This window comes from Papaver somniferum, chromosome 11 (assembly GCF_003573695.1).
Source record: "Papaver somniferum cultivar HN1 chromosome 11, ASM357369v1, whole genome shotgun sequence".
Lineage (NCBI taxonomy): Eukaryota > Viridiplantae > Streptophyta > Magnoliopsida > Ranunculales > Papaveraceae > Papaver > Papaver somniferum.
In genome coordinates this window covers 40,315,739-40,329,039 of record NC_039368.1, presented here as the reverse complement: position 1 = coordinate 40,329,039, position 13,301 = coordinate 40,315,739, and the positions used below count along the sequence as shown (strand labels likewise).

At 36.5% G+C, this 13,301-nt stretch overlaps 2 protein-coding genes across 2 annotated transcripts; one reads left to right on the top strand and one right to left on the bottom strand.

The window, feature by feature from the left end:
• Positions 1–1,420: 1,420 nt before the first annotated feature.
• On the top strand, positions 1,421–11,924 carry LOC113321878 (folylpolyglutamate synthase-like). Its single transcript, XM_026569827.1, has 17 exons — positions 1,421–1,684; positions 3,154–3,319; positions 4,171–4,382; positions 5,538–5,603; positions 6,301–6,410; positions 7,062–7,122; positions 7,969–8,052; positions 8,564–8,620; positions 8,762–8,822; positions 9,108–9,154; positions 9,278–9,355; positions 9,528–9,686; positions 9,847–10,131; positions 10,247–10,325; positions 10,479–10,631; positions 11,290–11,495; positions 11,636–11,924. Exons 2-17 carry the CDS (start codon positions 3,169–3,171, stop codon positions 11,693–11,695), a joined length of 1,869 nt encoding a protein of 622 aa, XP_026425612.1. The 5' UTR covers positions 1,421–1,684; positions 3,154–3,168; the 3' UTR covers positions 11,696–11,924.
• LOC113321880 (probable F-box protein At5g04010) lies at positions 11,915–12,907 on the bottom strand. The gene has a single exon (XM_026569828.1). The coding sequence runs from the start codon at positions 12,894–12,896 to the stop codon at positions 12,072–12,074; it is 825 nt and encodes a 274-aa protein (XP_026425613.1). The 5' UTR covers positions 12,897–12,907; the 3' UTR covers positions 11,915–12,071.
• Positions 12,908–13,301: the final 394 nt, after the last annotated feature.

Here is a 13,301-nt window from a genome sequence, read left to right as displayed (position 1 = left end):
TATTCGAGTAGATTTATTAACTAGGAAATACCATATGGTCCTAAGAATAATATACTATGATGAATCTAGTCCAGTTGACCCAGTCAACTGTCTGTTTGGTCCTTTTTAAAATATAAATTATAGTTTGGTCCTAGGACGATGTCATGGATGATGTAATTGTCATCTTGTAGTGGCAGAAATACCCTTTTGGGACCATTACATCATCCATGACATCACCCTAGGATATATATAGTCGATTATCAAGAGAGAAGATATTATTTTCAGATTTCCTTTCTCCCTCTTCTTTATTTTCATATTTACTTTCTCTCTCTTCTTTATTTTCTACATCTAGTTTTTTTTTTCTTTTCCCTATTTTTTTCTCTGTTCATGATGAAGAAGATGAAGATGATGATGAACAACGGTGTTTTTGGGTTCTTTTTTCTCTGCTAATGTTATTGTTGATGATGATGATGAAGGCGATAAAGAAGATGATGATGATGAAGTTTTTGCGTTTCTTTTTCGTTTTTTGTTGATTTACTGCTGCTGTTGAAGATGATAAATACGATGAAGATGATGTTGATGATGCCGTAGATGATGATGATGGTGATGTTTTTTAGATGTAGTTTTTGTGTTCTTTTTTCGTATTTGTTGTTTGATGTTGTTGTTGAAAATGATGAAGACGATGAACATGATGAATACGATGTTGCTGCTGTTTTGAAGACGATGATGTTTGCTGCTGCTGCTGTTGAAGACGTCGAAGAAGATGATGATGTTTTTATATGGAGTTCATTCCAGAAATGAAGTCTGTTTTTATATGAAGTTCATTTCTGGAATGAAGTCTGTTTTTTTTAGGTTTTATATGGACTTCATTTCTGGAATGAAGTCTGTTTTTTTAGGTTTTTTATATGGACTTCATTTCTGGAATGAAGTCTGTTTTCTTTAGGTTTTTATATGGACTTCATTTCTGGAATGAAGTGTGTTTTTTAGGTTTTTATATGGATTTCATTTCTGGAATGAAGTCTGTTTTTTAGGGTTTTATATGGACTTCATTTCTGGAATGAAATCTGTTTTTTTTAGGTTTTTATATGGACTTCATTTCTGGAATGAAGTCTGTTTTTTTTGGTTTTTTTAATGGACTTCATTTCTGTTTTTTTAGGTTTTTTATATGGACTTCATTGTGGAATGAACTGTTACAAGAAAATAAGTAAAAATTAACACAGAATGGTACTTTTGTCAGTTTAATATTTTTAAATAATTATGGACCAAACAGTAAAGGCGTTTTTCCTAAAGGACCAAACAGACATGAACCCACCTAAAAAAAGGACCAAACGATATTTTTCCCATTTATTAATATTATCATCACGTGCCTCGCACGACTAGGAAGATAAACAAAATATATCCACAGTCCGCCCAGAGTCACAGACACACTCTCTCACACACACACACCAGAAGAGTTGAGTTGTCGCGCACGTTAGCTTTTGCTTTACATAGATGCGCACTTACGCCTAGATTAGTATTCTCCTATATTTTTTTTTCGGATTTTCAAGGTTCTCTCAGTTGGCGCACAAAGTCCCCACAAACCACACAGAAAGAGATACTAAAACAGAAAACACCCTTGCCTCTTGAGAGGACGAAAATGGTGGCGGGTCAGCTTTAAGAGGTGGTGCTGGTGGCGGTGGTGTTGGAGAGCAGTCGCTTTTAAGAGGTGAAAAATCACTAGCAAAACAAACCCACTCTCTTATTTCAACTTGAGTGTTTTCGAGTTACTTTCTGCTTTACTACTTCTTTTATGTTTTGTTTGTTTAGCTAAATATTCAACTTTTAAGCATTGGGTATTGCTTGTCTTGCTTTCAGATTAATTCATAAATTTTTGGTATTGGTTGAATACATGAATTGGATTGCACAGTTCTGGTGGTACTTGATAATGGAACTTTTGTTGAAAGCAACTTAATTTGCACATGAACTCTAATCTCCAGAATTTTTGGAGCATTAAGTTGTTTTCTTTTGTTGTTGTTTATTGGAATCCATCTCGTACACTTGAGAGAAATTTATTTAGGATCTGGATTCGCAAGTTAGCATAAATGCGACTAAGCTCATATTGGTCAGGTGCTACAGTATCTGCTGAGTATGTCCCCGAATCTGGATAAAGTTAAATGCTTTAAGTAGAGATTTACCATTAAACTTGAAGAAGAAGAAGAAGAAACAAAGATGTACGCGATGTGTTTTACTAAATGTGTTAATGAAATAACATACCATCTTAACCTTTTCATTGTAAAGACCTATTAGTTAAACACTTGAACTAAATCCTGGCTTTGGTTTCAGATCTTTCATAAATACTGCAGATTTCATGTTACATGAATGAGTTTGAGTGATACCTATTCATCATATGCCCATTTACAGAACTCCGGCATACACGTACAATGTCTCTCTCTGATCTGTCGAGATGATCTGTTGTTTCTAAAACTTCCAGTTCTAGTGCAGAAACTCAATGGTGTAGTGAAATAGACTAGACAAACCATGTCAATTCCGAAATCGCTTTTTCTTGTTTTTGATTTATTTTTGTTTCAGAACCATTGAATATTCAAGAGATTCTGTGCTCAGCACTCCTGACAGGAATCGTATTCGGGATTATCATCCTTTGATTTATATCCTGTGGGTTTCCAATCTACCCGGATCTATAATAGAAAAAATGGTTATTATGCTCAGCACTCCTGACAGGAATGAAGAGGTTCTATATTGCCATTTGAAGATGAAAATGCATCCACACAGCATCTACTAGAGATCTGTATCTAGTAAGTCTTAGGCGTATACCACTTTGTTACATTGCCAAGAAACGCATACTTTTCGAAGAAACATGAAGAACCATAGATTGGCTGCAATTTGTATGAAAAAGTATGATATACGATATGATTATACCCAAGCAGGCAATTCAGAAGTTTATCTGTAGGATGGGCTGTCTGGCCTGTCAGTTTTCTCCGCATTTGAAGAAATCATGGAACTGTGGAAGCCCTTTAGCTTTTGCATGTAAAAGTCTCTGTTATTAGAATCTGAAAACATCATTCGTTCATTATTGTCTATGTAGGTCTTTAGTGAATGCTTGCTGATTTTCTTCTTCTTTTTACTTTTTTAACCATGTGCTAAATTGAATAACAAGAACAAAAAGTAATTTTGCAGGCTTGATTTTTCCTGATGCTCTTCAATGCAAATACTTCTTTGAGGCATGTGAGCGGTGCTATTCCTTCATTCTTTAAGAAAAACCCACACCAGTTCTGCTTCCGAAAGTATCAGAAAGTTTCTTGTTTTCCTGCTCACCTGGACTTGCATGAGCACGTTGAGCCGAGTAATTTCACACTCTTTGTTTTAGTTAACAATATGCCAGATTCTATCTACTTGATGAGTAATTGAAACTTGATTATGGTTTCTATCATAATTGTGTATCTACTGAAATATTTGGAAATAAACATTAGCAAACAGGACTCATATATTTCGAGAACAACTGATAGCAGTACGGCATAATTGATCTACTATGAAAAGGGGGGATGTGGTATGATCTAAAGAGTAAAGATAATATGTTAGAGGAATTACCTTTGCACCCTTCCTAGTTTCTATTTAGGGCACATTTTCAAGGACAGTGAAGCTTTTGTGGCCCAAAATATTGCCTGATTAATAGGACTTCTGCATTGGGAATCAAGAACTTTTGAACTAGAGGCTGTATCTCCATTGAAACCTTTGCCAGAACTATTTTTCAGGTTTTTTATTTTAAGTATAAGGATAGAGTTGGAGAAATTGCATTATCGGCAAAATGTGTTCTTTCTCATTAGAGGTTTGGAATTTATATATGTGTACGACGAATAAAAACCTAGTGAAGATTAAACATAGAAGAAGAAAAGGCCGATATGAGGATTTGGAGCTCAAAGGCATTTGGTAGATACCTATCTTATGATATAGTGGTGTCTCCAGAGTTCCACACCTATTAATGTATTATGACCGAAGATTCATCATTCTGGATCTTACTGATGCATCTAGCTAGCTTTAACCATTCAGTTTCATATTTTGTGTCATAATTATTGATGCGCTGGGTCTTAGATACAATTATACAGAATAATTCAAAATTTAGAACTTCTGATTGCAATTCCATCTATCGGAAACCAGTTGTCTCTTCTTGAACTTCCTCGTGGCTTAATATCGCAGGTTTGGGATTGAAAAGGTCGCCACTTCGTTTGATCGAGGAAATGGGAAGTGGTGGGGTTCTTCGAGCAAACTCGTATGAGTTACCTCTTTCTTCTTCATATGAGTCTGCTATGGAAGCACTTTCCTCTCTCATTACTCGTCAGAAACGCGGAGAGAAATCAAACATTAATGGTAAATATGAAAAAATGGAGAGGATGCAAATGTATTTGAAGGTAATTCCATTTCCTGAATTTGCTTATAGATATATATTTTACAGTTGGGTTGGAATCTGCTTACACATGGAATGGGAATGCTAAGACCTACATTGACCCACTTGCAAGTTGAAAGTGGATCAGTATGCTTTCGTGAATATGACTGTAACAAGGATACATGCTAAAACCACGAGGCTTTGATTACAGTAGCCCAATCATCTTCAGCTTGCAAGTTAAAGCTTTCTGGGTCTTGCATTTCACCTTTAAATTAATGTTTGGTAGTAATGAAGGCGCCTCAAAATCGCCTGCGTTTGGTTGATATACTTACGGCGAGATGACTATTCTTGAAATAATTCTTCCAGCAAGGAGTCTCCAAGACTCTATGATTTTTTTTCCACATAGATGAAGGAAAACAGTTAAACTATTTTTCATGGATATCAGAAGAAAAGCTTGGTAGAACCTTTTAAAAGAATCAGTTTTTAGTATTTAACTACTAAATTACCTTTCAAAAATCATTTACAAAACAATAGTCCGCAAAAATAGAGAATTAATATGGCCAAACTTATATTTGACCCCTCTTCTGTTTCCTACAAGATCCTAGTTTATAGCTAAATTGTTGGGGAGGATATTCTTAACTCAAGAAGCTATGAAATAAAAAGACCATTTTTACCCTCTCCAAGCTACAAAAGTTGTGTGTCTCTGCTGTTATCTAGCCAATGTTAAATTTTGATAGAAATAGATATGCAGTTGAAGATTCAGGTGATGTAGTTTGACCGAGAGGTTATGGATATAAAGATGATGACTTACATAATGCTGACTGACACGAATTATCCGCCCTTGCTCAAGTGTGTTAGTCCGTACAGTAGTATTTTCTCTCAGTTACTTGAAGGGTTAAACATTTGAATGCCCACCTCCAACTTAATTCATTTTTGTAGTACTGCACTACTGCTTGTTTGAATAATTCATAAGTATCAATCAGGTCTGAACATGTATGCCTCTAAGATAACATCCCCTTGGTTTTGTTACATGCATTGGTGCTTAGTGTAGGTGTACTTTTATCCTGCAGATGCATAACCAACACTTTACGATTTTTTATTCTTATGATCCATTAGCTTGTGATATTGCTAATTGAATTAGAGAAAACATGCTTGCAAAGTGACACTCTTGTGCCTACAGATATTGGGTTTGGAGGATCAGATAGCTGGTCTCAAAATTATCCATGTTGCTGGAACAAAAGGAAAGGTATTTTCAATGTACTGAAGCTGTCTATTTTTTTTTTAATATATCAGAACGTTAAGAAAGTTCCAGTCCCAGTAAAAACTGAAAACCATCAAACATTTTGCATTTCAGTTCTATCTCTCACTCGTCATGTATGTAACTGATGAAACGTTTGATTATCATTTTCATTATCCTTCTTAGCAAAATCAGGCTAGCACCTCCAACATAAACCCATGTATCAAAATTTTGAGCAGTAATGATGCCCCAACAGACTGCATTGGTAATACCACCTGAAGTCTTTGTTGAGAATGGTACAAAATTATCATAATCTTGATTCCAAAACATAAGAAAATAATGAGTTTACAAGGGTAGGAGGACCATTAGCATGCTGGTTTGGTGAGTTTACTGTAGTGTTTTAGGTTTAAGGAGTTGGATTGAGTGAGGGATGAAAGTGGAAAAACATAGAGTACAAAGTTTTTTAGATATAGGAGATTGTAGTATAAACTAGGAAAAGTTGCATGTTGGTTATATTCACCAGAAATGGCAATTGTTTTGGCTAATTTTCCTTTGGCATGGGTGCAGTACTATCTGTCCAACAACAACCTTGTCTAATTTCCTTATATTCTACATCCATGTTAATATTCTATTCATTAATGAACTCAGTTCTATATCAGGATAAAAGTTTTTGCGTCCTCTTGAGCTTATGGATATCATTTTTCAGGGTTCAACTTGCTCATTCTGTGAAGCCATTTTACGGGAAAGTGGTTTTCGAACTGGACTTTTCACCTCTCCTCACTTAATTGATGTGAGAGAAAGATTTCGTGTAGATGGGTAATTTTCTAAGGGTGTTAGAAAGATAAATTTACCTTGAAATTGTCATCTTTCATGGGCTCATGCTTATTGCTGAATTTAACTGCTCGCTACAGCCTGCGATCTCCATTGATGAACACATTACTGCCACTTTTATTGCTCAGCATGCGCACATTTTTCACTTTTCTCGTCTCTAACTTTTCATGCACTCACTAATATGAATTATATGCTGTGTATCCCCTAAGGATAAACCAGGCAAGCAGCAAGACATGGTTGTATTCTATTGAGTAACACAGGAAATTAATATTCTTTTCACACTATTTAGCGCTTTACTTAGGTCAGTAACCTCTATAGAAAATTCTATGCTCCTTACTATTGTGGTCTGCACACTAAAAAAAATAACAACTTGGTCAAAGTTTATAATGTCGTTACTTGGCAGACATGTGATGTGTTTCAAATTTTTTCCTCATATTCTTTTATATAGAAGGTATAAACTGATATTTACAAAAATAAATGGTATTTCGACTTCCTCAATGTTGGATGACAAAATTGCGGAATGACTCTTGTATGGAAAGATGTAGATGATTACTGTGAACGTTAGTCTATATTTTCTTAGTTGTTTACATAATTAGTGTATGCCAAATTGCCAATTTCTACAAATTGTTTTTGTAGGTTGGATATTTCAGAAGAAAGTTTCCTACAATACTTTTGGGACTGTTGGCACCAATTGAAGGTATTACATTTTAATCGTTGCGGTCTGTCAGTTCAAAATTTCTCAGAAGTGTTTTACAAACTGGAACCATATCTAGAATTTATATTTTAATTGTTATGGTCTGTCAGTTCAAAATTTCTCAGAGGTGTCTTGGAAACTGGAACCAACCCCAAAATTTAATTATCTGGTAACATTAACCAATCTCATCATAAAGTGGTTCGGGTAATCCTATGATATTGGTATGTAAGGCCCCTTGTCTGGTAACATTAACCAATCTCATCATAAAGTGGTTTGGGTAATCCTATGATATTGGTATGTAAGGCCCCTTGTCCTTCTGGCTTTTAAAACAATTCTATTACAAAGAGGCGACCGGGAATTATTGTATTGAAGCGGAGAATGAAGCACCAAATGCTTGGCCTAAATTATTTGGATACATGAACATGGTTTCACACTTTCACTATTTTCTTTGAATCAGTTTATAAATTTTGTAAACGAAAACACAAGTTGAATAGGGCAGGAGGAAAATTTAAATGACTAGTAGTTGCACTTGCTGAGCGGGATAATTAAATATTTAGGTAAGTCTGCGAAAACTGGTTGTTAGTAGCGTGAATATGTCGGCATGTTGCAGCAGAATTCACATTTCTGAACAAAGTGCCAGTTAACCAAGTGCTATTATTTTAGCACACCTGATTTGTGACCCGTATTGTGTAGAACTGACACACATACACACAACAATGATGTTGTATGTTATAAATGTTCTTGTTTACCCATGACTTAAAAACATCTGTCTCTCTGTCTTTCTCTCTCTGATGTGTCCAAGAAATAGTTTGGCGGCCAATGGCTTATGCTTAAATTTCATTTTTACAGGAAAATCTTTCAGAGGACTTGCCAATGCCCCCGCTTTTCCAATTCCTAACTGTATTAGCTTTTAAGATATTTATATCTGAAAAGGTTAGTTAATTTGCTTTATTTTCCCTATTGTACAACTATATTGCCCAGGAGTCTTTCTTATATATGTTACTATGAAAGATTATGCTTAAAATTTCCATCTTTCCTTATCCTTACATCAGGAGCGACATTCAACATTGAGATATGACCTCTTTTCTAAATTATAATGCCTCACATTCATCTTGATGGGTGTTGCACCCGTCTTTTGGCTATTTACGTTTTTGCAATCTGCTTTACGTAATGGACATATTAATCCCAAGTTCAATTCAACTTGTCATAATACCAATAATTTGGCTTGCCTGCAAGTTCAAATGAAGTTAGTTTCCCAACTTGAAAGATCGATCTGTGATTCTATCTTAAGGTTTCATAGTGAACTATAAACCATCAACAATTCTACTTGGCAATGCGTAGACGAAATGGTTCTTTGATCAATTTTGAATTTTCTCTTATTCTTTTATCTTTGATCATTATACTCTTATTGGGGAATCAATAATGTAAGGTTGATTGCCTGTAGGTGGACGTTGCAATCATTGAAGTTGGTCTTGGGGGAAGGAAGGATTCAACGAATGTGGTAACTATCTCTTCCAATTTATTCTATTTTCTTCTTTATATATTTACAATTTATGGGCTTCCTTTTTTTTTTTTTTTGGTTTTTCTGTGGAAGTTCCCTGATAACTGCAGTCCTTGCTATTGTTATGTTAATCACGAACAGATAAAAGAACCCGTTGTCTGCGGTATTTCATCGCTAGGGATGGATCATATTGAGTCACTGGGTATGACACTTTCTGCTCAAAATAAATGCTCATTCCTATGTCATTTAATTTGTTGATTGGGCTAGAACTCTAATGACTTTCCAAAATCAATACTGGAATAACTTCTCCAAGTTATTTGCCGTTAACATTGACCCCAGTAGCCGTTGGGCTTAGTACGGGTTTGAACTTTTATCGTGCTGTTTCTTAAACATCACATAAGGTTTGTTCACTAAAATTTAATGCTGAAAAGAGCTTCAAGAATGCCAATTTCTTACGAGTTACGACTAATAATGGCAATTTATGTAGGAGATACCCTTGGGAAAATTGCATCACATAAGGCTGGAATTTTTAAGGTAGGCACTTCTTTAGTAACCTAAGCTAATTTTCTTATAATTAAGTATACTTCGTGGATCCCCTTACTAGGAGGACTTGTTTTCTGATGATTTCTAACTTGGTTGAGTCTTCATGCTCTGAAGCCTGAAACACCCGCATTCACTGTAGATCAGCTTCCCGAAGCCATGGATGTTCTCCGGGAGAAAGCTTCTGAATTGATGGTAAGCTATATTTGATTCCATGGATATGTTTTTCTTTCTTGTACTTGATTAAATAAAGACTATAAGGGAATTCTGTCATTGTTTAACTTCATTGACTTCGGTCAGCTGTTCACATTTTTCCGCAGGATTAGTTGTAGGATTTTTCTTGCTGATTAGATCTAACTGACTGCAGGTTCCTTTGGAAGTAGTGCCACCTCTGGAGCCACAAACTTTGGGAGGACTGAAGCTCAGCTTGTCTGGTGATCACCAGTATGCGAATGCTGCTCTTGCTGTCGCTCTTTGTAAATGCTGGCTTCTGAAAACAGTAGATGCAAAAGATGTGTTGACAAATGTTAGTTAAATTTTATCCACCTTGGGGCAGTCATTACTCAAACTTTATTTGTCATCTGGTCTCTCTGGCACTAGCTTAATTTTCATGTGCTGTGGTGGACTGAATTATCAGAAATTGGAAACTTAAATGGTTGCTGAAATAATTGATGTTCTGGGCCCAGGAAAAAGTAGAGGCAAAGTTACCGGAGCCATTTCTTAGAGGTCTTGCAACTGCACGGCTCGGTGGGCGGGCACAGACTGTCTATGACAGTTCATCTGCTTCCAACTCGTCAGAAATGAAAGAAAATGCTACGGGGGATCTGATCTTCTACTTGGATGGAGCTCACAGTCCAGAGAGTATGGAGGTCTGTGCAAAATGGTTCTCCAATGCTGTAATAGAAAACAGAAATTCTTCAATTAAGCATGACGCGGAAAATCACGAGAGTTCCAGCAAAATCTCGAAGCAGGTAATATTCTAGCCCAGAGGAAATCAACTCTGAAACATGTCTTATGCTGGAGATATTGTTTGCTAAACTCCTACAGGCTTTATGTGATTTCATATATTCACTCATTCTCTCTCAGATCCTTTTATTCAACTGCATGGAGGTGAGAGACCCTCAGATTCTTCTTCCTAGGCTCATCACCACTTGTGCTTCTTCAGGTACTGCTAAAAATTTACATGTTATATTCTTTTTAAACTCCATCAGTAAATATATGGTCATGTATACATAGTGAATTTTTCACGGTTTTGATATTTGATCATTGAGCGCACTAACGCGAGTAGGGATGCTTGTACTTGTACATACTTAATCAGGTGTTCATTTCTCAAAAGCCCTTTTTGTTCCAAGTATGTCAGCATATAATAAGGTTACCTCGGCCTCAAGTATATCATCAGATATCTATTCCAAGGACTTAAAATGGCAGTACATGTTGCAGAGGATGTGGCAGAGGATTCTCCATGGGAATGGTAAAAATTCTTTTTTATTGTGTACTCTTGTTTCTTACTGTGTACTTTCTGATTTCTATCGTCTGTCAATCTTCAACCTGTTCTCGGAGATTTTTCTGTTATATGGTAGGTTTTTCCCCACCTTTGAGTAATTCTTCTTTAGTACTAAAAATCCTTGGTTTAGGCTACCCTTTCTTAGCACTAGAATGTGAAATATCAAGAAACCGATTGCTCGGTGGCTAGTGTGTAGCATGTACGACATCCCCTAGTTCTGGATGATTTTAATATCTAATGATAGGAATTATAAGGAGTATAATGTTATCCAAGAACAGAAGTGCACTACGGCCGTTTGCTCAACTATGCACAAGTAGAGCTGAAACCTGAATGGGAATTGAAACCGAAAACCAAGACCCAGAACCCCGAATCAGAAACAAGACTAGCTCCACACATTGGAGCATTTAGAGTGTAAATTGGCAAAAAACCACAACAGATAATGAACTACTATGTACCAGGGGGTGCTGGTAGAAATAAATACCATCTAATTCTATGGCTTTAGTTCCTTTTTATGTTTCCGCCTTTCCGCACATATCTAGTTTAGTGTGATTGCTCTACAATTTAGTCATGTGACATTTATTTGTCCAAAAATTTAGTCACATATGTCATTACTTGTCCATTTCAGAAGCCGTAAATGATGACAACTCAAAACTTGAAACCTTAGAGACCCTGTTGCCACCTACATCTTTCCTTTGCGGAAGTCCAACTGCAACTACTAGTAAATGCAATGGGGAAAAACAATTCACTAGCAGTTGTGTCATGACATCATTGCCTTCAACAATAAAATGGCTAAGGGACTGTGTCAGGGAAAACCCTTCCCTCAGAGTTCAGGTAAATCTTCTCCAAGTTCTTTCTCCATTTTAACTCAGTTGTACTTGTACATGGAATCTACCATGTTCTAGCTCGACTGAGATCTTGTATACGATCATGAATACATAAAATTTATGCATCAACTTCTCCTTAATCTACAGGTTTTGGTAACTGGATCTCTGCACCTAGTTGGAGATGTATTGAAGCTCTTGAAAAGGTGATTTGCCCTAAACACGCAACACTAACAGTATTGTAAGACATTCATTCTTTCAGCATGCATCAGACATTGTTTTATTTTCCCGAGTTGCTTGTAGAATAGCATTTGTTGTATCATTTGAAACCGAAAACGAATTGTTGCGTGGGTTGTTGTAACATATTGTGTTCATACTGTCATTTCAGTCCCATTAAATCTTGAGAAGCAGTTGAGAAATGCAATAGAGTTGATTCCAAGTCCAAAATACATGCTATTTAGTATATACTAGTAGTAATTTCAGAAGTTTTCAAGTTTGAACATTTGAACATGCATATATACAACACAGCAGTTTTCAACCAAAAAAAAAATCAAAAAAGTACTCCCAGAAGACTAACAGGAGTAGGTCAGGGGAAATGGAGAAGGAAATGCTGCAAATACAGAAGAGCATCATCCATGTTTGTATATCTCCAGCTACCAACACTTAAAAACCCCATCTTCACCTTGTCCATCTTCTTCCTCCTTGATGTTACACTACTGAAACATAGGCCTAGTTCAGCAAGAAGACCATTCTTGTTATTACAGTTGCTTGAAATAACAGAAGAAGGAAAAGAGCACCAACAACAACCAGGTGAAGCTGGAAGTGCTTGAGAAAACCACCGTTCTCCACCACCACCATAACCAATAGACATACCTTTTCCTTCACAATCCATTGCCAGGAAAACTCCAGTCCATCCCTTCATCACTATACTCCATGTGACTCTCATCGTATCTCCACACATGTCATCTTTTAGTTCGAAATTAACATCGCTGTCAAAACGAAAAACACCATCTTTATAAACGAGATCTTCTCCTTGTCTGGCTATATTCAGAACGTGCGAATTTCCCTTGAAAACATCAACAGCAAATATCAAATCTTCCATTGAAATTCGAGGTTTCGAAGGGTTTCGAAGACCTCGAATCTTGGATGACACATAACCTAAAGCGTACAGACGTCTAAAGGGGATGGTGGTGGGATGGGAGTTGTGGTGGTGCTGTTGTTGGAAGAGAAATGAGAGAGGAGGATAATGAGTGAAGCATATAGGTTTCCAAATTTGGTCTGAAGACATGGTATCGTACCATAATTTACAAACACAGGAACATAATGCCAGTGTTTCAGGGTTCATATATTGACATACAAGACCAACTACTTCCCATGGTGGAGGAGGAGGAACTGCTGGACTCTGGGACATTGCTAATTACTCTAATCTGTTTCATCTAGTGATTCTAATCTCTCTTTAGTTATCGTCTTTTATACCCACCTTGGTGCTTTGTTAATTCAATGCCACCTGGTGGAAAAACTGTTTATTTTAGTGCTGATTAATGTGGTAGGACACTAGCACGTGTCTTAACAAAGAACAGGTGTAAACCTAAATCGCATCCAGAACAGAAAATGGGCTATATAGCCAAAATTGTGTGTCTTCTGGGCTATATGGACTTGTAAGCTTTCAGTCTGGGTCAAATGTCCAAAAGAATCTTTTGTGTGAAATGGACACAACTACCCTGCCACGTCCGCCTATACCTCGACACGTTTTTCTTCTTTCTTCAAAAAAACTCAAAAACGCCTTCATCTTCATCTTCTCAAAAATTCCGCCACC